The 27,533-nt window shown below is 36.7% G+C and overlaps 1 protein-coding gene across 2 annotated transcripts; it reads right to left on the reverse strand.

The window, feature by feature from the left end:
* Positions 1–1,880: 1,880 nt before the first annotated feature.
* Positions 1,881–27,533, reverse strand: LOC109057359 (kinesin light chain 1-like). 2 transcript variants are annotated; one of them, XM_042712241.1, is made up of 16 exons: positions 27,380–27,533; positions 21,195–21,446; positions 20,864–21,094; positions 19,198–19,267; positions 16,848–17,076; positions 15,656–15,743; positions 15,194–15,295; positions 14,922–15,095; positions 14,536–14,635; positions 12,738–12,787; positions 11,972–12,030; positions 11,527–11,635; positions 11,328–11,447; positions 2,778–2,896; positions 2,598–2,661; positions 1,881–2,493 (listed from the first exon to the last, which is right to left on the reverse strand). In XM_042712241.1, exons 2-16 carry the CDS (start codon positions 21,441–21,443, stop codon positions 2,410–2,412), a joined length of 1,848 nt encoding a protein of 615 aa, XP_042568175.1. In that variant the 5' UTR covers positions 21,444–21,446; positions 27,380–27,533; the 3' UTR covers positions 1,881–2,409. The 2 variants fall into 2 exon arrangements, with proteins under 2 accessions (XP_042568175.1, XP_042568176.1); XM_042712242.1 differs by lacking the exons at positions 1,881–2,493; positions 2,598–2,661; positions 2,778–2,896 and adding an exon at positions 6,577–7,151.

Here is a 27,533-nt window from a genome sequence, read left to right on the forward strand (position 1 = left end):
TGTTTATACTACACAGCGTGATAGAATAGTGCATAAGTACGTGATTTGGGATGCATCTAGTTTGTAAGCAGTAATGTAAATAGCATGTGTGTAGTTTGACTGAATTCACAGTATTCATAAAAAAGTAGGCGGAAAGTTCCCAGATCACTTACTACTTCCTGCGAGATTCTGAAGTGCACATCTAATGGACACTTTACTATCCCATGAGGCCAAACTGACACTGGTAGGTCACATGACAGTGAAAACATGCTGGATGTAGTATGTCCCAGTTTCATTCATACTATAAAGCATAATTTTTCGCGAAGCAAATTTCAAACCAAATATAGCACCTACTATACAGTTTGTGATTTTGGTAAGCAACTGCTCTTTACACCATGTTTCCAATATTCCACCTTCCCATATTTGCACGCTTATTTCTTGAGCCCTTTTTAATCTGAAGTGTTAAATAGGAGGTCACACTTATTATTTAGTAACTTGCCTTCACCCCTGCCCTGACCAGAACATGAGCAAGATTAAGAACTGGCATAGAAAAAAATGAACTGGACATTGCATGATTTCACTAAAACGTTTTATTTCAGTCAAGCCAAATCAGACAGTGGAAGTTCATACAAGCATCTAGTGTTTGCCCAGCAAATGACTCTCAAAAAAGTGCTCTCAAAACATACTTAGGTGCTTAGACTAATGAGTCTAAGCAGCAGAACCCTGAGAAGTCCATGAACACTGGAGCATGAAATGACTGGAAACCACATATAAACCGACTCCTACATCACACACAGTTACAGAAACACACAGGGGCTCTGCTTATACATTAGGACATATCCATCACATAATGAATGAGCCACTGAAATAAAAGGCTGATGAATCAGGTCAGAGCAACACAACACCTCTCTTGAGCTCTGAGTGAACAATGCTCGTGCAGCGGGTTTCTTCTGCTAGGTCAGATTTCACTGCTGAATATGTGTCAAAAGGATATTTAATACCTGAGAGGAAGAGCCAGGTGGATTTCTGGTCTTTCCCACCGGGGCTAACATCACCCTTTACATAATTCAGATCCGTACACACAAAGCCTTCCACAGCAGCCATCACATTCCAGTGTTTCCAGCATATAAAACATTTATTATTTCTTAGGTTTCAAAACGTACTGTTATAGGTTTTCAGAATGGTTAAAATAGTTTTAAATGGTTAGTTATTGTGATGTAAAAAGACTTTTTCTTTGTTTTGAAATTGTATAGTTATATGTTTTCAGAATATCCAGATTTTTTTTAAATTTTCTAAATTATTTTTTATTATTTATTTGAATGTGAAGATATTAGGACTGTCAAAAAGGCACCATAACAGTCTTCTTCCAGCACTACCACATATTCAGGAGCTTTTGGATCTGTGATAGAGGGAAAGATTAGCAATTCATTTCTTCACCCTCAGTAAATTTAATATTTTTTTTTGTTTTTAATATTTAAAGTTTATATCTCATAATTCTTTTTTTCTCAGATTTGCAAGTTATAGTAATAATATAGTAATAGTATAGTATAGTAGTAGTAATAGTAGTTATAGTATAAGTAAGTTTTTGTCTCGGAATTCAGTTTAAATCTCACAATTCTGTGTTTTTTTCTCTCTCAGAATTCTGAATTTACATCTTGCAATTCATTTTTTTCCCTCGCAATTTTGACTTATTTTTTTTCTCGCAAATCTCTTTTTCTTCTGCCAAGGTTAATTGTGACTTTTTATCTCACAATTCTGGCTTTTTTTTCCTTTTGCAATTCTCTTTGTTTTTTGTTTTTTCCCCTCTTTTTCTTCTGCCAAGGTTAATTGTGACTTTTTATCTCACAATTCTGGCTTTTCTCCCAATTCTGAATTTACATCTTGCAATTCTGACCTTTTTCCACATAATTGTGATATAACTTTAAATTTGCGAGAAAAAAGTTGCAAAAGCTGCATGTTTACATCATAATTGTGATTTTTTTCATACACTTCTGACTTTTTTTCTCAGAATTGTGAGATATAAACTCTGATTTGCAATTAAAAAAAGTTGCAATGACTTTTTTTAAAATCCACCGGCGGAAACATGCTTCCATACTTTGGTCTGTACTGTATAGCTTAGGAAGAATTTAGTGTACAAGGTACTTTCATGGAGTTTTTTGTTGTTTTTGGAGTTTGTCGACACCCATCCTCCATTCACTTTTATTATATGGAAAAAGAGCTGTTAGTTAAATTTGTTTTTGTGGTCCACATGAGAATGAGTAAATGATGAGTTTTCATTTCTGGATGAACTATTCCTTGAAGAAAAAGAAACAAGCGTGATTTATATGAGTGTGAGAGAATGTGAAGCCAAAAGCGTTCATGATTGAAAGCACATGAACCAAATCCTCCTACAAATGGAGTGAGAAATGAGTCAGAACATGCATGTATTTTTCATCGGTCTGTGCTTTTGTACAGCTCCACTGTGCTTGAGCTCAGAGGCCTGCTGTTTCTCAACGTCCTCGCTGCTCCTGAACCCTGTGATGAGACCACCAACAAATCAGCATTACTCCATTAATCTCCTTTAAAACAGATCAACTGAAACCCTGAGCTGACGCCTCAACCTCCCCAAATCATCTCACCTGAAAAGAGTCGTCCTCATCTCCGTTACTGTTCAGGTAGCCGAGGGACGCGGCTCTCTTCATGCTGTGTGGGATGAAAAAGAGCTCATTAACATGAAAGAACAACACTCTACTGTATCAGACGCTAAAGCTGCTACAGCCGGCTTTAAAGTCCAGTACAGTATAACATTCATGTCTCACTTTGTGTTGCGAGGCTCTGGTGGCATGGTTCCTTGGATTTTCTTCACCAGCATCTCGCTGCTTCTGCGCAGGACTTCCCTGAGCTTCCCGAAAGAGCCGCTTCTCCTGAGAGACCCGTCCTGAACACAAACACAGTCCTGAGTTAAAACTGCTGTCATGTTTTGTAAGCAAACTGTTGGTCAGACGGGGAGTTCCAGCACCCATCTCATAATAGAAAGTGCTCCACACAGCTCCAGGGGGTGAATAAAGGTCTTCTGAAGAGAAGGGATGGGTTTGTGTAAGAAAATTATCCATATGTGCTCCTGTAGCTCAAGTGGTAGAGCATTGCGTTACAAAGCGCAAGGTTTGGGGTTCAATTCCCCGGGAACACATGATAGATAAAAATTGATAGCCTGAATGCACTGTAAGTCGCTTTGGATAAAAGCGTCTGCTAAATGCATAAATTTAATTTAATTTAATATGTAAAACTTTATAACCCGTAATCTCTAACTTCTGCTAACTGTCGTACACACGGTCACGAGAGAGTGGCGTCCAGCGGATGACGGAGGCGTAGCATAAGCTCCTGTGACAATATGCTAGGTCTTGTGAGAAACAAGTTTTGTTTACAGCAAAGGAAAACCAGTGTCCTCTTGTCTTATATCGAAATCCTCTGACATTTTTCTTTACAAATCCTTGTTTTGTTCTTCTAATTCATGAACAGTGTTTTGTTTTTGCTCTCTGATTATAACATTTTTGAATTATTATTTATTTGTTTATTTTTTTTACAAAAACGCATCGATTCACTACAGGAGGCCTTTATTCACTCCCTGGAGCTGTGTGGAGCACTTTTTATGATGGATGGATGCGCTTTATTGTACTTCCTTTGGACTATTGAATATCAACAGCCATTCACTGCCATTATAAAGCTTGGAACAGCCGGGACATTTTTAATATAACGCTGACTGTATTTGTCTGAAAGAAGAAAGTCATATACACCTAAGATGGCTTGAGGGTGAGTAAATCATGGGGTAATTTTCTTTTTTGGTATAACGCTGACTGTATTTGTCTGAGATATTCAAAGATTTGTCAGAAGCGTAGTGATGGTGACATTGTAATGGGACCATGATGTAGTTTGCTTATTACTGTTTTTTTTTTTTTTTAAGTTTTGTTCATTTGAGATAGTTTTGATGAACAAAACTGTATGAAACAAACTTTTGCTGCTCACAGAGTATCTGCAAATACTTTAACAAAAGGTATTTGGGGTAATGCATTACAAGTAATACAAGTTAATGTGGTTTTTTTTGTAGTTAGTAGTGTAGTGAATTATTTTTTTTTATTAGTTAGTAACACTTACTTTGTTTTTCCATGTATTCACTGACAGCTCTTCTGTCCCCTTGTGAGGTGCAGAGCCCCGAGGCTATTCATTTCCCTTTTAGTGAGAAAGGGAATTACTTTGTTTTCCCATTTATTCACTGACAGCTCTTCTGTCCCCATGTGACTTTTACAGTTGCAAAAAATATAACTTTTAGGGATTTTTGTTATTATGTATAGATTTGCTTTCCATAGTTAAGGTAATTAACGCAGTTAGTTACTTTTTTATGGAGTAACACAATATTGTAATGCATTACATTTAAAAGTAACTTTAACCAACACTGACTGCAAAAGTCAGTGGAAAAATACTACTGTGTTTTAATCGAAGGGACCAGGGTGATGCTAACTTATGGGTCGGCCTACAAGAGTAGATCACTGCAGCTCTGCTGCTGGTAGATATCGGAATTCATACTTCAGTGAATGTAGCACGATTATTGGCCAACAGGGTTATTAGTAAGATAATAATCTCCAAATCCAATATATTTGCTCTCTTATTAGCAATGATAGCCAATGCACGGAGAAAAACATGTTAAAAATTCCTTATATTAGAGAAGATCTGGAGCACTGCAGTGTATCTCTGAGCCCAGTAGATGGCAGGGCTTGTTTGTCTTCACAGACACACCATGCTCTCAGGTTAAGAAGCCAAGCTTTACTATGGTAACTACAGCATTACTGCTTTACTGTCGAAGTGGAAATCTATTACATCTGAGTAAGCACTAAATCTAATCTGAGCTACACACTGCCGTTTTAGAGTTGTTCAGGAGAATTAACTATGCAAACAGTCCTTAATGAAACGCTAAATCCAACATCATGATCAAATCGAAAGCTTTTAGACATATGCTCTGGAGACCTGAGATATAGAATGCTTTTTTAGATATGCTCTGGAGACCTGACAAAAGCAAGCTGTTGCCAGTGACAGAAACTAGGTCCAACATCATGATCAAATCGAAAGCTTTTAGACATATGCTCTGGAGACCTGACCACATTGTGCCTTCAATAAAACATTCACTCATAATTGTTATTTGTGATACGAGCTTAATGAAGACATACATCAGCGTACAGAAAGAGTCATATATATATTTACACACACAGTCCAAACATCCCATCAGTCTACAGCGAGGCCTGCAGTCAGTCAACTACAGTGAGATATTTGCTACATCCGCACCAATTCACCAATCCTGACTGGTCTGAATGGTGATCACATACAGTAACACATTGAAAGATGAAGTGTGTAATGTCTATGCCATTTGTGGAATCACACAGAACCGCGAAAATAGCTTCGTTTTCTGAAGAAACAGTGAGTGTAAACCCCGCCTCTGCTATTGGCATAATGAGCAGACTTGGTCTGAACTTTTGGCCTTCTTAAAGTCACATGTCTTTAGCAGCACAAAAGCCAATGAAGAATGAGTTTAGCCTACTTGACACATACCCAACCAAACACTTTTTTACCAAACTGAATATGATTATGAGTGGAAAAAAACGTGAGTATACCCAACCAAACACTTTTTTACCAAAATGAATGTGATTATGAGTTGAAATTATTTTGAGTGGGAGTTTATCTTATTTATTTGAATAAAATAAAAATAAACTAAAACTAAAGAGTAAATGGAAAACAAAAATGTAAAACATAAAAAAGATATTTAATAAAACAAAGAAGAAATATGTAAAATTCTGCAGTACTTTAAGGTCACTAGCACTTCCTGAAGGGATAATTCATTCAAAAATGAAAATTCAGTCATCATTTACTCACCCTCATCTTGTTTCAAAAATGTAACATTTATGTTAATTTTCCAGTTGAACCATTCAATTGTTATGACGATTATATAATTTGTAAATAAAAGAAATCTATTAATTTGGTAAAGAAAGCAAAACTGTCAGCAGACTTCTGGACTCCATTGTATTTCCAAATACACTTTCCTTTTGATATGTACTGTAGATTAAATGTTAATATGTGTTGATATGTAATCTCTGAGCTGGCCTGTACAGTAGGCACCTGTGTATTTATTAACAAAAATAACTGCGAAATAACATACGAAGGAAATAAAAAATAAAGGAAATTAAATATAGCATAAGTTAATATTAAAGGATATTGAATTTTTATTATTTTATTATTTTTGCATTTAGAATTATTATCAAAAGTTTAGGGTCAGTGCAATTCTTTTTATTTTCTTTTGAAAGTAATTAATATTTTTATTGAACAAGGATACATTGATCAAAGCAACAGGAAAGACTTAAAGTAAAACATTCAATTTCAAATAAATGCTGTTTTACTGATAATAATCAGAAATGTTTCTTGAGCAGTATTTATATTTTTATATGATTTTTTTAGATCATGTGACACTGAAGACTGGAGTAATGATGCTGAAAATACAGCTGCACATCACAGGAATAAACTGCCTTTTAACAGGTATTCAAATAGAAAACAGCTATTTTAAATAGTAATATTTCACAATATTGCCATTTTAAATTTTGTTCAAATAAATGCAGACTTGGTGAGCAGAAGAGACTTCTTTCAAAAATTTAAAAATCTTACTGATCCCAAACTTTTGACCAGTAATAGTTCACCATTTAAATAGCACATACTTTTTATTACATTACTGTAATGCCATTGGGAATGTTCTTGACATTACGGGGAGAAATGTGTTTAACTGTCGTGAAAATGTAATGTCTTATTTATTTCTTTTGATTTGGCCTGTTCATGAGATTCACTCTGCTAATCCGACCCGTGTCTCACTGAGGTTGTATATTACAGATAATTAGTGTTACACGATCAACAATGCAGACACAAAAACAGACATCACAGAGAACAAGGAGGAATGAGAAAACGAGCTAAATCACTCAGTGTGTGTAAGAATCAGGGGAAGAGAGAGAGAGCAAGAACACACAGCCAATGTAAGATGATAGCCAAGAGTTAAAGCTGTGCTGGACTCCACCGGCAGAGAGCAAACCACATCCATTTAGATCAGGCAGATCAGATCTGATTTGTAGTAAGAGCAGACAGAGGAAGATGAGGACAGCTTAGGCCTAATGCAGAGAGAGAGAGCGAGAGAGACACACACACAGACACAGAGAGAGACAGGACACAAAAGCACACATGAGACAGGCACATCAAGAGCAGGTCAATGAACACAAGCACAGGCAGTGCGTCCGGCATCAGTGCACATAAAGACATTCGCTTCTGTTAGTCTCGCAATATTTCACCTGATTTCACCTGTATAGATTAATGTATTTAGCTTGATTTAGTGATGACCAATAATATTTTGGACTTGAATAAAACCAGTTGGTTTAGATTTTTCAGTGTAACTCACACAGATGCTTTTAATAAAACAGAGGGAACAGCAACATATTAAAATATACTAATGTTCAATTAGCAGTTACAGTTATTAATAAAATCAAATAACAGTTATTCCAGATTAACAGTTTATTAGTTGAACTAGGATTTTACTGTTTCCAAGTGTGTGTGTGTGTGTTATAAAATGTGTGTAGTGAATATTTGAACATGCCTAGATATGCCTTAAAAAGCTTATATGTTGTGTTTTAAAATAAGAAAGTGAATGGTATTTTGCTGGAATTCAACTCTATTGTTCTCTTTTGATTTGGAACTGCTTTATAATCACAGCTGTTTAATTATATAGTTCAGAAGGCATTATAGGTTAAATAAAAATAGCTGTGCAGTAATTGTTAATTACAGCTTTGCATCATAACAGTAGTAACGTAATGATAGTGTCAGTGATGAAGGTTTGTGGGGAAGGAGAGAATGACTGCTACTGCTGAGTCACATATCACTGTTGTCACACAGGATATGACATCAGCAGGGGACTACGGCCACTTTGGCACACTGAACAGGCTGCAGTGCAGCAGTGACCACCACAGTCTCTTTCTCAGCACCAATCCCTCAGCCAGAAAACACAGCTTCATTATTGTACAGGACTTGTGGTCTAATCATTTTGTTTCTCAATTCAAGCTTTAAAATGTGTGTTTAATTAAGATACTGGACTAAAATTAATATTTAATCCAATAATATATACAGAATACACACACACGAAAAAACATGCACTGATGTATGGAGCTCCGCATATGACAAAAACGAGATATTGTTACCAAATAACCCCCCTCTAAAGCGAGGGAATGAATAAGTACAGTGTGGCCACAATTTAACTAAAATGAGGCAAAAAATAATATTAACACATGGCCTCAAATTCTTCATTTGGAGCCCCAATATCTTTATGTCATTTGCAGGGCTCCGTACTAATGAATAATTTACTATAGGACAAGAAACATGAATTAAGAAAGAAAATATGGTCAAATTTGATTTCATGCGGATTGATAATGCATTTTTAATGCAAGCATGGTGTAATTTAAAGGTGCTCTTAGCAATTTAGCCATTTTACTAACTTTCACTACTTTGCTAACTTTTGCCATATGCCCCTCTTCAAAAAAAAGATATGTTAGCAAACCTGGACTTATGTATGCAAAATTGACAGGTATACAGAGTATTTCCGATTGGCTAATAAGTGATATTTGTCAGATGGCAGGGAAATTTTACGAGTGTTATTCCAATAAAACTCACTTACTATAGAGTCACTACATGGACATGGTGATGGTAAAAATAAATGAGATGAAAAATTAAATTATATTTCAATGATTTTGCGTTCTCTCATCAAATGTTTGCGTTCAAACAAGAAACGGTTCGAATTTGCTTACAAAATATTTGTATTCACTCAAGAAAAGTTTTATAAGATACTTTTATAAGAGAACGCAAATGTTTTTTGAGAAAAAGGAAAGTTTCTAACGGGAACGCAACACTTTTGCAAAAGAACGCAAATGTTTTGCGAGAGATTGCAATGTTTCTCATGGGAACGCAACACTTTTGCAAATGAACGCAACTGTTTTGCGAGAGATTGCAACGTTTCTAACGGGAACGCAACACTTTTGCAAAAAAACACAACTATTTTGCGAGAGATTGCAATGTTTCTGACGGGAACAACAACACTTTTGCAAATGAACGCAAATGTTTTGCGAGAGATTGCAATGTTTCTAACGGGAACGCAACACTTTTGCAAAAGAACACAAATATTTTGCGAGAGATTGCAACGTTTCTAATGAGAACGCAACACTTTTGCAAAAGAACGCGACTATTTTGCGAGAGATTGCATTGTTTCTAATGGGAACGCAACACTTTTGCAAAAGAACACAACTGTTTTGCGAGAGATTGCAACGTTTCTAACGGGAACGCAACACTTTTGCAAAAAAACAACTATTTTGCGAGAGATTGCAATGTTTCTGACGGGAACACAACCCTTTTGCAAATGAAGGCAAACGTTTTGCGAGAGATTGCAATGTTTCTAATGGGAACGCAACACTTTTGCAAAAGAACACAAATGTTTTGCGAGAGATTGCAATGTTTCTAATGGGAATGCAACAGTTTTGCAAAAGAACGCAACTATTTTGCGAGAGATTGCAACGTTTCTAATGAGAACGCAACACTTTTGCAAAAAAAAAACACAACTGTTTTGGGAGAGATTGCAATGTTTCTAATGGGAACGCAACACCTTTTGCAAATGAACGCAACTGTTTTGCGAGAGATTGCAACGTTTCTAACGGGAACGCAACACTTTTGCAAAAGAACGCAAACGTTTTGTGAGAGATTGCAATGTTTCTAATGGGAACGCAACACTTTTGCAAAAGAACGCAACTATTTTGCGAGAGATTGCATTGTTTCTAACAGGAACGCAACCCTTTTGCAAAAGAACGCGACTATTTTGCAAGAGATTGCAATGTTTCTGACGGGAACACAACCCTTTTGCAAAAGAACGCAAACGTTTTGCGAGAGATTGCAATGTTTCTAACGGGAACGCAACACTTTTGCAAAAGAACACAAATGTTTTGCGAGGGAATGCAATGTTTTTCATGGGAAAGCAACCCTTTTGCAAAAGAACACAAATGTTTTGCGAGAGATTGCAATGTTTCTAATGGGAACGCAACACTTTTGCAAAAGAACGCAACTATTTTGCAAGAGATTGCAATGTTTCTCATGGGAATGCAACACTTTTGCAAAAGAACACAAATGTTTTCATGAGATTGCAATGTTTCTAACGGGAACACAACCCTTTTGCAAAAGAACACAACTATTTTGCAAGAGATTGCAATGTTTCTAATGGGAACGCAACACTTTTGCAAAAGAACACAAATGTTTTGCGAGAGATTGCAATGTTTCTAATGGGAACGCAACACTTTTGCAAAAGAACGCAAACGTTTTGTGAGAGATTGCAAGGTTTCTAATGGGAACGCAACACTTTTTGCAAAAAAGAACGCAAACTGTTTTGCGAGAGATTGCATTGTTTCTAACAGGAACGCAACCCTTTTGCAAAAGAACGCGACTATTTTGCAAGAGATTGCAATGTTTCTCATGGGAATGCAACACTTTTGCAAAAGAACGCAAACGTTTTGCGAGAGATTGCAATGTTTCTAACGGGAACGCAACACTTTTGCAAAAGAACGCAACTGTTTTGCGAGAGATTGCAACGTTTCGCGAGAGATTGCAACGTTTCTAACAGGAACACAACACTTTTGCAAAAGAACGCAACTATTTTGCGAGAGATTGCAACGTTTCTAATGGGAATGCAACACTTTTGCAAAAGAACACAACTGTTTTGTGAGAGATTGCAATGTTTCTAACAGGAACGCAACCCTTTGGCAAAAGATTGAATCGTTTTGCGAGAGATTGCAATGTTTTTAACGGGAACGCAACCCTTTTGCAAAAGAACACAACTGTTTTGCGAGAGATTGCAACGTTTCTAATGGGAACGCAACACTTTTGCAAAAGAACGCAAATGTTTTGCGAGGGATTGGAACGTTTCTAACGGGAACGCAACCCTTTGGCAAAAGAACACAAACATCTTGCGAGAGATTGCAACATTTCTCATGGGAAAAACAACACTTTTGCAAAAGAACGCAAATGTTTTGCGAGGGAATGCAATGTTTCTCATGGGAATGCAATATTTTTGCAAGACAATGCAAATATTTTGTGAGAGAATGCAGAGTTTCTTGGGCAAATGCAATACTTTTTTTCCAGAATTTTTGCAAGAAGCACTGAAATATAACTCCCCCCCCCATCTCATCCTTTCTTTATCACCATGTGCCCTTAGGGGCTCCATGCACTTAAAGCAGCTTCACATGACAAAGATATTATTCACTCACCCCATTCCACTCCACACTGCCCTCTTCTCCGGTGTCACTGCTGCAGTCGTACTTCACGCTGGAGATTGATGCAGTGCTCCTCCGCCTCTCCCCATCTCTCTGAGGATCCACTGCCGCTCCCTGACACACACACACACACAAGTTACAAAGACATCATGTGTCCCAGCATACACCGCTATAATTCTCACAGATGTTGCACCTGTCTGCGGGACCTCATGGCACACTCCTCTAGGGTCTCAGCCGCCTCTATTTTCCCCTGCTTACGGTACAGAGCACCCAGGTTCCTCAGCGTGGTGTTCACCGTGGGGCTGTATATGAAAACACACACAGATTCACTCTCAGATGTGTCTCATATAATTCCCAACATATCTAACATTCAGACTAGGTTTGCATTTTCTGAAGAAAGTAGCAGCACTTGCAAAAAAAGAAAGAAAAAAAGCAGTTTATGTAAGTTTAGAATTTAGTCAGCAGCTAAATTTGAGTGCATTTCAACACTTATTTTGTTGTTGCTTTACAGCACCTTTAACTCATATTCAACTTCCCAGAACATTCCTTTAAGCTGAAGTTTCAGCTGAATTAATTGCAGACAGCAGTTTTAGCTGTGGGGCAGGTAGGTTTGGGTAATTGTAGCTGCTTTTTCTCACCTGTTCACCTTGCAGGCTTTGTACCAGCCGCCATAATGATTCCCATCTGCCAACTTTCCCTGAGAGAATGAAGAGGAGGAAAACACAGACAGAGAGAGACAGTGAAGGTTCAGAATCTTCCCAGATGTCAATCATCCAGACAGGTTTGCAGTAAGTGCGTACAGAAAGCCACAACCTCCTTTCAAAACATTTACAGTACTTTCACAACATGAAGCTGTAGAAAGGCACAGGGAAAGGATCTACAAAGGTCTTTGTCCTTTAAGAAGTCTATAGACAATATGTCCGACAAAACCCAACACAGCCAAAGAATAAGATACAGTGGCAGAATCCCATTGTGGAGGAGTTTCTCTTTAGTTGGGACTGAAAAATACTAAATTCTGACAGACTGAGGAGAACCTGCAGCCCTCTGCCAGGAGTTTCAACTGTTTCAATATGACAGCAACCCTAATCAGAGCATCAAAACAACCACAAAGTACAAGAAAGTGACAGTTCTCTAGTGGCCTAGTCAGGGTTCAACTTAAATCCCATTGAGAATCTGTGGAATGACTGCAGTGCCGTCCTTATTCAGAGTTGTTTGCATTCGTTTCCTCTGGATATTGTGTTACTGTGTATGAAAAGCCAGTTTTCAATTCAGGCTCTGAGCAACAAAAGGTGAATATTTTGATAGCGGGTGGTGACTTTCTGTACTCACTGTATCAGCTTCCCACATAAGCATCTCAGCATTTCAGCCCCCCCCCCACGGATACATGTGCTGGCAGAAACCTACCTTGCTCTCTTGTCTTTCCTCAGCGTGCATCCAGATGGGTTTATTTTCAGCTGCAGACACAGAGAAACAGTTCTGCTACTGTAGGCAGCCATTTCAAAAACACACCATAATAAAAACAGAGTCTGTTTCTGCCAAATCTTATAGTTACTACTGTAAAATCATGCTTATTTTTTGCTATGCTGTTTCTCAGGCATTCTGAATGGCTTGTCTGTGATACTCTGGTTTCTAGATATGACTGGGTCCCTCCTTCACTTTTTAATTGAGGTTACAAAGGTTATAGAGTTTCATAGTTAAATTCGGTACTTGTTCAAATCACTATGCGTATGTATGGAAGCTTGTTTAAAATTCTGAATAAAAGCAAAAAAAGGTAATTGCTACATTTTATCTCACAATTCCAAAAAATTTTCTTGCAATTGTAAGTTTACATATTGCAATTCAGATATTTTTCTCAAAATTGCAGGATATAAACTCACAATTACGAGTCATAAAATTGCAGCTGTAAGAAAACAGTCTTTTTCCCTCAGAATTGGACTTTATAACTCGCAATTGCAACTATTTCCTGTATCTCGCAATTCAGACTTTTTTTCTTTGAACTGTGATATAAACTTGCGCATTGGACTTTTTACTCAGAATTGCGAGATATAGACACAGTTGCGAGTAATAAAGTTAGAATTGTGAGATACAAACTCGCGATTGTAAGAATAGGCAGTACTTTTTTCCCTCAGAATTGGATTTTATATCTCGCAGTCCTGAGTAAATAAGACATAATTGCAAAAAAAATAAATAAAAAAAAAATCAGAATTGCGTGATATAAACTCGCGATTGTGGGAAAAAAGGTCTAAATTGTTAGTTTATATCTCACAATTCTGACTTTATAACTTGCAGTTGTGAGTTTATACCATGCAATTCAGAAAAAAAAGTCAGAATTGTGAGATTTAACTTGCAATTGTGAGAAATAAAATCTGAATTGAGAGATAAAAAGTCAGAATGACCTGGCGGAAACAGGCTTCCACAGGTATGGGACCTAACAATAACTGTATTTCTTGAACCAACTGTCCACCAGGTGAACATGTATTCAAAATGTCAAGACCGCAAAATAAATTTGGCATGAACAAGAAACAGAAGATATGAAAAATGAAGAAATGAATCAAGTGGATTTATTGAAATCAAGTGTGAAATCAACATAAAAATGATGAACAAAATCATCTAAATCAAACAACAGACAAATAATCAATTTTCTGATATAAAGAAAACAAAATAAAATCACACATGACTTAACACAGAACTTCAACTGAAAGTTTTACAACTTCCAAGAAGTAAAAGAGAGGAAAATCACAGATACAAACCATCTGCTCTGCTTTGCACTTCTGCTTTCACATTTATTTTTGAGACATTCATGTTGCCTGGAACAGGCAAGCAGTCCACTAATATAGCATCCATATTTAAAAGTCAATTCATCTTCACAATAAAACATATATACATATTGGGCAAGAACATGTAACATTTAGTCCCAAACACTTCTGAGTGTTAATTAATCCAACAAGATGTTTTATTGGTTTGTGTTTGCTCCTGGATTTCTGTGAAATCCACGGCTCACAGTGAAGGGTAGTAAACCAGAGGTCAGGTGTGCAGAAAGGTCACGAATGGTGAAGTCATCAAAACTAATCATTCAGCAATGACAATAGTTCAGTTTTATATTGTTGCAAAAAAGAGAGAAAAAAACTTCCCTGGTAAGAAGGAAGCATGCAGGCTGTCAGCTAATGAATAATGAAGAGCCATAATCAGGCATTGATCGTACCATCTACAGATCCAAACTCTTTCTCATGGGCGCGCGTCAGGATCTCTTTGTAGAGGATCTCAGCTTCCTTGTACTTGCCCTGTTTCAGATAGCATGAAGCCTGCAGGGAAAATAAAGAAGCCATTTTACAATGATGGCATACTCTTAAAAAAAGTGGTATGTAAGATTAATTCTGTTAAAGATTATAGATGAAATGCATAATGAAACTTGATCAAAAGTGACAAAAGAAGACTTTTACATTGCTACAAATCTGAACTAGACTTCTGTGTTTTTCTCTTTTGTTTTAATTCTTCTGACTGCAAATAGATCTCTCAACAATAAATGAGGCTGTGTTACTGTGCAAACACGGGCTGTCTGGACTCAAGAGGAGGGCTGGTTATATTCACCAGGTTGTTTTTGGTCTTGGCCACATTCGGGTCGTCAGGTCCCAGTTTTTTCTCGTAGATATCTAGAGCCCTGCAGTAATAATACTCCACCTCCTCATACTTCCCCTGATTCTGACAGAGCAGAGCCAGATTATTCAGCTGCTTGGCCACGTCTGGGTGCTCCCGCCCCAACACCTGAGCAATGACAGAGAGACATGTTTATTCAAATATCATATTAATCAGGTGACTCTAGAGGCCTCTGGAGCCCAGGAAACAGGTTTTTCTGGTAGTACCTTCTCTCTGATCTCCAAGGCTCTCTTGCACAGTGGTTCTGCTTCCTTGTATTTCCCTCTCTTTCCGTACAGCACCGCCAGGTTGTTGAGGGTGGCCGCCACCTGGATCGGTCACGAAATATGGACACTGATTACAGTGCGGCTCCAGACAGAACGCCCGTGTACTGTTCATGGACCATTTGTCATAAATACAGCAAAAGCTTTCTTATCACATCTTATCGCCTGGCTTACACGTTTATGTATATATTTATGTACATATTATGTAAAAAGTGCAGCGTTTTTAACAGTCGCTGTCATTCCTATAGGTCTCAGGCTTCAATCAACACTGCACAGGAAGAACTAGGTTCTAGTTTCTAAGGCATTCAAGGCCCTGAATCTTGGAAGACAGTGAGTAGCAAATATCCCATGCACAACTGTATATTCTCCCCGTTTCTAGAGTAATATGTGTTTCGTTGTACTTACAGCTGGGTGGTCATTGCCCAGGGTTTTTTCTCTGATTGACAGGGCATCATTAAGGAGATGAGCAGCTTCCTTGTATTTGTTCTGGTCCCTGAGTGAAGAGAAATACAATAAAGCCTTATTTCAAGAGGCTTATTTTAGTAGGTCTAGTGGGCAATCTTCTTTCTCTTTTTTCTCAGTACTGTGATACAAACTCACAATTATGCACAACTGCAAGAAAATAAGTCAGAATTGCGTGAAAAAAGGCAGAATTATGAGAAAAAAAATAAATAAATATATATATATATATATATATATATATATATATATATATAGATATAGATAGATAGATAGATAGATATAAACTCGCAATTGTAAGACAATAGTCTAGTTTTTCCTCAGAATTGGATTTTATAACATGCAGTTGGGAGTTTATTATGCAATTCTGAGAAAAAAAGGTCAGAATTGTGAGATAAAAAGTCACAATTACCTTGTTTTTTTTTTTATTCAGAAATGGGCCTCCATATCTGTCACTTAAATATTATTCTAAACTAAATAAAGGAGCATTTGTTTTCCATGACAACATGCCAAATTAGCCAAATTTGCAAACAGAATCGCCAGTTCTGACAGAGGATGCTGAAAAACAATGAGGAATTTAAAAACTGAATAAAATATGACATGATTTGATGAAATGATTAAGTACATCCAAACACTTAAACAGACTTATTTTGTGCTTTGTTCAAGCTGGTTAACCACTCTTCTGGTGAAGCTGGTTGACTAAGGAAGTCTCGCTGGTTAAAGAAAGAGAGTTCTGTCCTGGTTTACTCACTATCACATTGCTGTAAACCAAACAAATTACTTTATTTCTTCGGTGGAACACAAAATAAGAAACGTTGAAAAATATACCAGTTGTTTTGTCAATGCAGTTACGAATCATAGAAACGACGAAGTCAATACACTATAAAAGTGACATAATAGTAGTCCAAATGATTTCTGGAGTAATTTAAGTCGGTATTTTCTCAATAAAAATACAGACATCTGACCTACTTTTAGATTTAGCCTTGCAGATCATTTTAATGATGCTTCTGTGTTCTTGATGATGCTTGAAAGTGCCCATTTACTGTTATTTTAAATGTTTCCTTTAGTGTTTCATGTAACTAAGAACATACTGGTTTGTGATGACTCCACATGCACCTTCACCTGAGCAAACACACACCTGTAGACCAGAGCCAGGATGTTGAGCATGGTGGCTACATCGGGATGGTCGTGTCCAGAGGTTTTCTCCAGGTCCTCCAGAGCCTGTTTGCAGAGAGGCACGGCCACCTCGTAGCGGCCCTGAGCGGCGTACTGGATCACCAGGTTATGGAGGGTCCTGAGGCGCGCTGGGATCTCATACCCTCCCTGCTGAGCGGCGGCAAGCGCGGCGCTGTTGTGCCGGTGTGAGACTGAAGGAGGCGAGAGAGAGTAACACTGTTAATATGTAAAATATGAACTGAACGGTTTCTCTGGCTCTGTCCCACATGCCGTTCCTCTGGTTCTCCTCAAATCCACACTTTGGTAACGTAATGATGCATTGACTATTGGGTAGCAGACAAAAATGGATGAACAAATCAATGGCCATGAGACAGTAAAATGTTAACAAGCATTAAGGCCTGTTCACACCAAGAACAACAACTATAATTGCATTATGCCATCTGGTGCTTATAATGCTTGAATTCTTTAAAATCTCTCTTAAAATCTCTCACCCTCAATAGATGTGAAAATACACTAACTGAACTTTAATGCTTATAATTCTTCAATGCTTTCGTACACAGACCAAAGCTTGGTCGCTTTATAAAGAAAATGCTCAGCAGGTAATGCTGAAGTGAAAGTGTAAAAAGGTTTAAAGGGGTCATATGATGCTTTTTTAAAGATCATTATTTTGTGTACTTGGTGTAACAGAATATGTTGACATGCTTTAATGTTTAAAAATCACATTATTTTTCAAATACTGTACATTATTGTAGGTCCTCTATGCCCCGCCTCTCTTAAATCCGTCGTTTTCAACAAAATCCCTCCTTCTGACAAGCGTAGTCTGCTCTGATTGGCCAACTGACCCAGTGCATTGTGATTGGCCAAACACCGTAAGCACTTGTCGGAAATGTAACGCCCCTTTCTATAATCGTAAGCTTTATCTTTCAAAATAAATGTAAAGACAGTTAATAATGTCCTTAGTTTTACCAACAGTTCAAGCCCGAAAGGGGAACAGAGTCACGTGACAGACACAGTGATGAAGCTTGTATGTGTTTGCAGTACACAAGCCACGGACGGCTAAGACAGCTGACTCCACTGTGTGACCCTGTCTGTCTGTCTCTCTCTCTCTCTCTCTCTCTCTCACACACACACACACACATACACGATGCGCAAAACTCCGCATTTGAACAGTCAATAGCAAATACTTAAACTAATAACAAAACGTTCTTTAATTAGCTGATTCAGAAGCGCCAGATTGTCGTAGCAAAGTCAGAATTACCTCCTCTCCTAGGTTCACGAAACTGTCGTCCATAAAATGCGTTGCTGTTCTGTTGTAAGTAATCTAAAAGATTCCTAAATGTATCATATTTATATATGTATGCTTTTGCTTTCTCCTAGAAACACACAGCGTCTCCCTGACATGACTGCTTCAACACTAACTGCGGTTACTGAAACCACGCCGCCTTTCTTTGCGTGAACATCTGGGCGGCATTACGCAAATATTTCCACACCGTGACATAGAGATGTGGGGGCGTGTTTGAACGAGCCGTTTTAGTGGGGTGTGGCAGAATTTCAACTTTGATAAAGAATATCTCTTTGGATTTGAGACTTTAGTCTTTGCAACTTTATAGATCTTCTTCATGCACCAAGACCTTGTAAAACTCCAAAGAGAAAGGAAAAATTTAAATCACATCATATGACCCCTTTAACTGTCTTTAGTCTGTTGTAAAGCAAATACACAGCACCAAACTTAAAAAAAAAAAAAAATATACAAAATATATATTCTACAAAATAAAGTGGACTCTAAAATTACTAGAAAATCAAAGCCATATGTCTAACCAAGTTGTGTTCCAAATTTTAAGTTGATATCATAAAAATTGAAGTTCCTGGGAGATTTTTAGTCATTGATGCTTTCTGCTGTCACATATTAATACATTTTATGTCACATTTTACTTCTACCACAAATCTGTTGCCAAATATGGAACACTGAGTCTCAGGCCTTTCCACTGATATGTGTTTTGTTAAGATTAGAAAAAGATGGTTACGCAATGTCTAACTAAATACCATTTTCCCAGGATGACTTTTGAGTACATTGAAGCTTTTGAATAATACCTAATTTAAGATGCTAAAAATAAAATATATGATAGAGAAAAAAGGCAATCGATGTAGAGCGTCCAAGTGTCCCGCTAGCAGTTAACAGGTTAAAGTTATGAAAAATCCAATTGAGAAATCGTTCGTCAGCAGAAAAAAAAATAATTCTAACAGTGATTAGAATATTCAGAATATTCTTTTAGAATTAGAGTGATTACAGTACCATCTTTGTACTTCCTTACCCGGGTCGTCTTCATCGTTAGGAAACAAATCGTCCAGGGCATCTCTGGGAGTCTCACTATTTTTCTCTTCCTAAAACAAAATTAAAGAAAGAAAAAAAAAACGATTTAAATATTCAATTTAGCATGATTCTTGTTTAAACACAGTCAGTGCCGCTCTGTTACTATTAGTCTTAAATATCTCATTTCTAGAGTCACCTGCATCTCTGTCCATGCATAACTGTCTTTAGATATTTTAACAGCAACATTAATTCAGGAATTAACTGCATGAAACAGCCCTTCATGAAATATAAATGATAAGCTCGAGGCAACTTTCATTTGAACAGATAGAGTGTCTTCAAATGTTTCAGAAAGAGAAGAATAAAAAGCATTGGACTGAAGTAAAGGAGAGGACTTGGCCAGGGATTACAATTTACTCATTCATCACACAGTAATGATGAAGATCTTCTTTGTAAGATCTCCATCCAGCAAAACAGAGTCATCCGTCTACAAGGCCAATAAATCAACGCTGGCTGCACAGAGAGGAAGAAGGACATGGTTCATTTCCCAAGAAAAGTCAGGCTATAGCAGCAGAGGAGATTTAAGCCAGAAACTTTCCCCTTTTATCCATTAAGAAAGTCCACTTTTAATGTTAGTCATGGTTTCTAGCACCAATGATATTGTAATTTAGTTTTTAATTTACTAAATGACTTATAAATTTATTCAAATGAATATAAGATCAAAACAGATCAAGGGATACGCCGGGGTTATTTTAGTTATCTAAAACTATAAACTTTAAATGAAATAAAATAGTTTTAGAAAAAAAAACTTAAACTGAAATAAAAATGATTAAAAAATATGTAGACATATTGTAAAAGAAAACAAAAATGCCAAAAACACAACAAAATTACTAAAAACAAACTAAACTGAATATACAAACAGAAAATGATGGATAGATATCTATCAATCAATCAATCATTGAAAAAATTAATTGGGATACACATCTCAGCATATTTTCCAAATATATTCTCCAAAAGTTCTAGAATATTAACAAAATATATTGTATATTTGGTATAATAGTAATAACAATAATATTAGGAAAAAACAACAACAGTTAACTTTGTTTGAATGGACAGACACAATATGGATAACAAATAATGACACCAGTGTTATTTTAGTATTATTTATATACTGTTGTTGTATTTATAAATATTTAAATTAGCTTTTATTTAATGTTTTTAGTTTCCATTCTTATTGTAGTTTAAGTTTTAGAAATTATATTATGTTATTGTCTAGGGTCTTTTTATTGTTTTTATTATTATTATTATTTATATTTGACTTTAATGAATTTTTATTTCCGTTTTAGTTTAAGTAATTTTAGTACTTATTTCAGTTAGTTGCTGAAATAAAATATGCTTTTCTTTTAATGTTTATGTTTTGTTTTATTTCAGCTTTATTTCAATAAGTGAAAAATTATTTTTAATAGTTTAAGGTTTAGTAAACGTTAACAATAACAGAGTAACACTGGAGGTCGAATACGCCACCCTTAACTTTCTTACTGTAGTGTAAAGTTGGACTTCTTTCATATATTATTTCCTACAATGTTTATAGAAATCAGGGGGATATAATTGGCAACATGATGTTATTGTGGTGTCTGTGCCATATGACGCTCCGCCCCACTGAGACTCACCTCTGGTGAGACACCATCATCATATTTCTTGAGCTGGTTCATGAACTCCAGATGTTTCTTCTCCTCCTCCAGCTGTGCGACGCTCTGTTCGCTCTTCTGGAGCTTCTGCTGGGTGTTGGCCAGCTCGTCCCTCAGCCACTGGTTCTCCTGACAGAGCCGCCGCACCTGAGCACGCAGCTTCTGCTTCTCTGACTCCACTGCGTTCAGGTGGTTGGACAGGGCCATCATCACCTGATATGTAATATACGTGTTGTAATATTTTTCAGAAATGGATGCTAGCAACAGAGTTACTGCAAATTCAGTGGTGGTCACCACATCCATTCATCCTCACCTGCGCTTCACCCAGGCCCAGCTCAATCATCTCCACAGACTTGCGCAGCAGGCTGGACTTCTCATGAACCAAACTGGCCTCCTCATCTTTCTTTAAGCACTGGATGGTCTCCACCAGACTCTGCAGGATGGAGTTGTGCTCGCTCTTGAGAGCTTCCAGACCCTGAATCACCAGTTTAGTGCTGGAGATGATCTCCTCCTGCGTCAGCTTCTCTAGTCTCTCCTCATGGGGGTAAACCATGGTGGACATGCTCTGATAGAGGTCAGGAGGCCCGTGAAGGAAAAGGCACGGAGTTGAGGGTTTGGAATATCTCAATAATATCTGATCATTCTGTATTTTTTGTGCACTTTAAATTGCAATGTATTGTCAAATATGTTAACCCAGTGCAAGAATTGGCAACAAATGTGCTTAAATGTCAAAAAACATAATTGCAAGAAATTCATTTCAAAAACTCCAATGTATACAAAAAGTGAAGGATATCATTATCATAGACGCTTAAACAGACACTACAGTGGTACTACAGTATAATGTGTTCAAGTAAAAATGACTCTATACATGAGTTTAACCAAACATTAACTCACAACTAACTATCTAGAGCAGCAGTTCATTTTGACTCCAATATCTGAAGGCACCCCAAAATATTTCTGGTACTTCTGCTGTAATGACAAAGGTGCTCATTTTCAAGCTTTTTATTATTATTATTATTATTAATAAAAGAAACTAGGATTGTCAATAATTTAAAATACACTGAACAAAATTATAAACGCAACACTTTTGTTTTTGCCCCCATTTTTTTTGAGCTGAACTAAAAGAGCTAAGACTTTTTCTATGTACACAAAAGGCCTATTTCTCTCAAATATTGTTCACAAATCTGTCTAAATCTGTGTTAGTGAGCACTCCCCCTTGCAGGGATAATCCATCCACCTCAGGTGTGGCATATCAAGATGCTGATTAGACAGCATGATTATTGCACAGGTGTGCCTTATATGTGTGCCTTATATTCATTAGAAAATGTATATAAACTTTAAATACTACTGGGGAATGCAGACATCACAACATTATAATATGCATCATAAAAAATGAATATTCAAATTTAGTGTTATTAAATTATTAGTGTTTTAAGAGTAAGTATTTGTTACATAATGTGGTTAATGTAGAATATTCTCTCAACGAGGAACAGTAACGAAATATACTCTTAATCACAAGTGCTCAGAAAACAGGAACAACTTAGAAGAAAACCACAATCTACAAACGAAAACAGACAGAGACTAAGGGAGAACTGAGGGCTTGTAAACATGAACCAAACAAAGGGGACTATTAATGAGATAATTAATCAGACAACAGGTTACTAAACAAGGGACTGAACTCATGAATAAAGACCAACTGACTGAAACAAAACATAATGCAACAGAAAACGGAGCATGCATGTTACAGAATTAGATAATGACAAAAACAATCTATACTGACTGGTACCAAATAAATGTACAAAATATGTAATAACTGTTATGGTACAAATATATTGTGCATATATTGCGCATGTTTGTGTATCAATCTTAAACAGCAAGTTAGATAAATGTATAAAGGGAACAATTAAATGATCAATCACAATTACCTGTATGCTATAATTTAACCAAACTTCATGATTGTGGCGGCCCTATTTGGATCCCTTAACTGACCAAAGTTGTCACAACAGTAGCTTTAGGCTTAAGTTTTAAAATCTGCTCGGTTTAAAGCTTTCAACATCAGTCTTAAGACGTAATACCCGTCCATTCAGCCTCCAGTAGGTCATGTGATCCCGCTCAATCAATAAAGCCAATCACATGATGGATAATAGTCCCATCTGTCTCATAATAACCATTTATTGAAATATAACCTTGAATAAATGTTCTATAATGCATCAGCAGGGTTTAATACAAAGGTGTGATCAAATCACACACAATATATGAAGAATTACGTTCATGTTATTGTTTAATGTGACTATGCCTTTTACCTGTTAATTCCCACAATGAAAATCATTTACTTACCAGTTAAACCTTGCTCTGCTGCTAGTCCTCTATTAATCATTAACCAGAAAGAAACAACTAAGACAAGCCACAGCTGTTAGAAATGAAAGTTCCCCTGCTGGGCCTTTGAAAATCTGAAAATCTGCAGTAAATGTGCTCACCCTCAGGTCAACCGGGATATAGACGAGTTTGTTTCTTTATCAGATTTGGAGAAATCTAGCATTGCATCACTTTCTCACCAGTGGATGCTCTGCAGTGAATGGGTGCCGTCAGAATCAGAGTCCAAACAGCTGATAAAAACATCACAATAATCCACAAACATGCAGCTTTTGGCGTTAAAAGACATTAATTAATGAATTGGAGTGGTGTGGATAACTGTGGATTATTGTGATGTTTTATCTTCATTGGTGAGCAAGTGATGCAATGCTACATTCTCCAAATCTGATGAAGAAACAAACTCAACTACATCTCGGATGATCTGTGAGTGAGAACATTTTCAGCAAATTTTCATTTTTTGGAAACAAACTCAACTACATCTCGGTTGATATGTGAGTGAGATTTTTTTAGGTTTTTTTTTATTTTTTGATGTTATAGTTGCTGAAAGTCATGGTCAGTCAGTAGATTTTGGGCAGTTAAAGTCAAAAGATTTTTTTTTTTTAATCTAGTAGTCTGTGATGGTCACAGGCCGTCATTTTTAAGCTTCAGACTATGATTTCGTCCAGTCGGAGGATATCAAACCTGTTTGATATTTTGAGTCAACTGTGTTCATTGCATATTGTTTTCATTTTTCACGCATCTCCTAGCAACACAACACGTGTTTCTGCATGAGTTTGGAAAGACCTGAAAGTCTGTTCATGTGTGATCCTCAGTAGCTTAGTGTATGATGCCACGTTTTTCTCTGTAACCGTTTACAAAGTCGGCAGCCTCCACTGAACTAACCGCTCATCCCTCTCTATTATCCATGGCAACAAAGACACGGAAATAGAGCACAAATACTGAGTCAGTGATGAACTCTGAGAGATGAAAAACACAAGGTGGATGTGCAGTTATGCCAGCATGTACGGATTTATTTTATTTGTGGAAAGGGAGAGTACATTTTTTTGAGTGTGTGCTATTACAATGAACAGTTTTGTTTTGTTTTTTTGACATTGCAGGTTAAAAATGAAGATGCATTGCGACACTTTTAATTTCACAGGCCTCGTTCCCATGATGCAAGAAATCCCGTTGCTGTCATTACTGTAATCAAAAAATAATCCGCTCATTATTAGTGTTTATTACATAATATCATTGAATGCTCTACATTTATGCTGATTTAATGACAATCATCTGTCGGACATTTATGAAAATTACAAAAAATGCATCCGATCCATTACAGTAATGATTATGTGAAAACTGTAACAGTGCTAAAAACAGATTTTCTTTACTTATGTAATAATGTTTTTTTTTTTTTTTCTTTTTTTTTAAATATAGATTTTGGGATGAAATATGACCAGGATGTGTTTCTACAGAGATAATGAATGACACATGTAGACTCCATTGTCAGTGCTGCATTTGACAGATACGGACTCATCTTCTGCATCTTTCCAGGTGTGCGAGTCTTTTCCAGATTAACCCATCATCAAAGGCTTATGGAGGCTCTTCTGGCACTGCCATTATGACCAGATGCAACCTGGATTGTGACTGTGTTTGTTACTAGTGAGGGTGTAGATCTATGCAAATGCATGTGGTTGTGGTGCTTGATACTGATGCAGATGGTGCTAGTGCACGTTCAGTGCTTTGTGATTCACCAATCATGAGTCAATGGGAAAGGGTTTGCTTCCTAAATCTCTTAGCATTCTGAATTCAATAATGAGCTAGAGCTAGCATATGATTTATGACCTCTAATGCATATTACAGGCAAGCCCTTACCTGAACGCTTCAAACCTATCTGGGTTGATGACAAATAAAAATTTCCAAAAAATCTAATGTAAAACACATATACAATGCTGTATTCATATTGGTCTAATACAGTTTGAAAATATTTTCTTTGACTATTTTCAACAAAAGTTTACATTTAAATTCCCTACAACTCTATGTGAGTGTGCACATCTTTTTAATTCATAATTATCATTATATTTTAGGGAGTTGCACCGCATGACATTTTATCATGTGACCTAAACTTTCCTTGTCATAAAAGGTCACATTCTTAAGAGACCTACTGACCTCGACACAAAGTCAGGAGGGTTGTCTGTCTCTATGATATAATTTCCTGTTTTATGTTTTCTCTGCATGTTTCTGCATACCGTGAATAGGCTGACAATCGTTTTTCAAATATTAATAGGCAATATTTTATTGAAGAAAATAATTATTAAGCCAAACTACTTTTCTTTTTTAGAATTTTTGTAATGAGTCTTTTTCTTCATTACGATATCAGGGCATTTTTGACTTCCAAAAAAAGTATTAAAATTAATTTTAATTTAGAAATACGTCTTAAAACATAGTCAACAGAGGTAAAATCAAGTCATTCTACACTAAAAACAAAATAGTGTAGTATTTACTTTCAGCAAGTAAAACATTGAATTTAATGTGAAATATTTAAGTAAGATTTCATTGGATTTTTATTGAAGTTCTTTTTACAAGAAAAAACCTTTTTAATGTATGTATGAATGCATATGAATAAGCATTAACTGCATTTTCAGTGTAGTTTTTGGTAAATAAATAATGTTGGTTTGTAGTTCAGTGTTTGATGGTTCAGCCTTTTTTTTAATTATTACTAGTGAAGTTTGCTAATTATGTTTGCTAATATTGCTCAGCCTTTGTGATTTGAATCATTAAATTGTCTGCTGTGCTGTTGCACTTTCCTCCAGGTAGAAGAGCTAAAAATGTATTTTTGACTTGCGCAGTCAAAACACTGAGCACCCAGCCTGGCAACAATCCACTGCGCACCAGCACTGAGCAAACACCACTCGTATTTTCTTCAGAATAATTCAAACTGAGCATCTTCAGATCAGTCAGACTCTAAACTGCACATCCAGTCACGGCTAACTTCAGCACTGACTGTTGTGAATGATATAGTGATGTGATGGGTGGCTCTTATCAGGCTGCATTATTGACATGAAGTGTTTGCTGAAGTGAGGAGTGGCCGTGTCTACAGTCAAATGCTCTAAACCTCTTCCTGCTGAGGTATGAAAGAGCCAGCGAGGGTGTGAGATACATGACAGTCTGAGATTAACGCAAAATACAGGTTTATATAACGCATACTGTGCATCTTGTGCACAACGTGTCCCTAATTCATAAAGAATTATGTAAATTGTTGTTTGGTGTCTATTCTTTAAAATTTTGTTGAATTTATTGTAATATATATATGACAGATCTTGTTTTTAATGTATCATTTTGTAATTTGTGTTTTATGTTTTCTCTGTATGTTTCTGCACCACACTACAGTTTTACCACAAATATTAATAAGCAGTTTTGTTGAAATTATTTTCTATTCCCTGTATTTTTTTGTCATTTTTTTTGTGTGATTTAAGTTATGGTGTTATTTGTTATATATATATATATATATACATATATAAAAATCTTTGTATAAAACTAATTCATATAGCTGTTACCACATGAAGCACAATTTAAAAACATGTCAAAACATTACAAGCTGCAAAAAATGATGTGTTTGCATGATGATCTAACAGCCATTACACGAACAGGGGGTTGTCAGAGACGGTAAACATACATCTGCTGGACTGTACTGAGTGTTTATGATTATGATTATGATGTATGTATAGGGTGTTGTTAGCCGGAGCAGGCATTAGATCTGCTGTAATACTGTATTCCAGGTGTGTATATGTAAGGGATGAATGTGTGAGGGTGGGGTGTTGTCCTGAATGATGCATAACTGCTGATGCATGCGAGACACAGTCCATAGGTCACTGTACCATCATCTGAGTTTATGACCCATTGTCCGAAAAAACACAGCCCAATTCAGCACACTCATCACACTCACAACACACTAGATATACTGACACTACCACTCAATACACATCTCTAGAGCCACTGCTTACTACATAACACACTCACACACGATTAAGTGTAAAGCTACTAAACGTTACAGTATAAATGCAATGATTACTTCAGAGTATGAACACTTTGTACATATCGACATTATTACAGACACTCTCTGATGCTCATTAACATATCATAACATACCTGTTACGATCACTGCTGCGCCCACTGCATTAATCTACGACACCGTATTAAATCAAGGCCAGACTACGAGAAATACATCCCACATCCAGAGGTAGACTAGGAGAGGTCAGCAGCACCGAGTACCGGACACCGGCACTGCGCTCTTCTGCGGCTG

Source organism: Cyprinus carpio, chromosome A22 (genome assembly GCF_018340385.1).
Source record: "Cyprinus carpio isolate SPL01 chromosome A22, ASM1834038v1, whole genome shotgun sequence".
NCBI classification, from domain to species: Eukaryota; Metazoa; Chordata; class Actinopteri; order Cypriniformes; family Cyprinidae; genus Cyprinus; species Cyprinus carpio.

Excerpts from the sequence above, each read along its gene's own strand:
- LOC109057359 (XM_042712241.1), bottom strand. The coding sequence starts at position 21,443 with ATGTCCACCATGGTTTACCCCCATGAGGAGAGACTAGAGAAGCTGACG. Across the intron at positions 14,636-14,921 it reads CCAAGACCAAAAACAACCTG|GCTTCATGCTATCTGAAACA; the intron begins GTGAATATAACC and ends TTTTCCCTGCAG. Across the intron at positions 2,897-11,327 it reads GCAGTGTGGAGTGGAATGGG|GACGGGTCTCTCAGGAGAAG; the intron begins GTGAGTGAATAA and ends GTTTGTGTTCAG.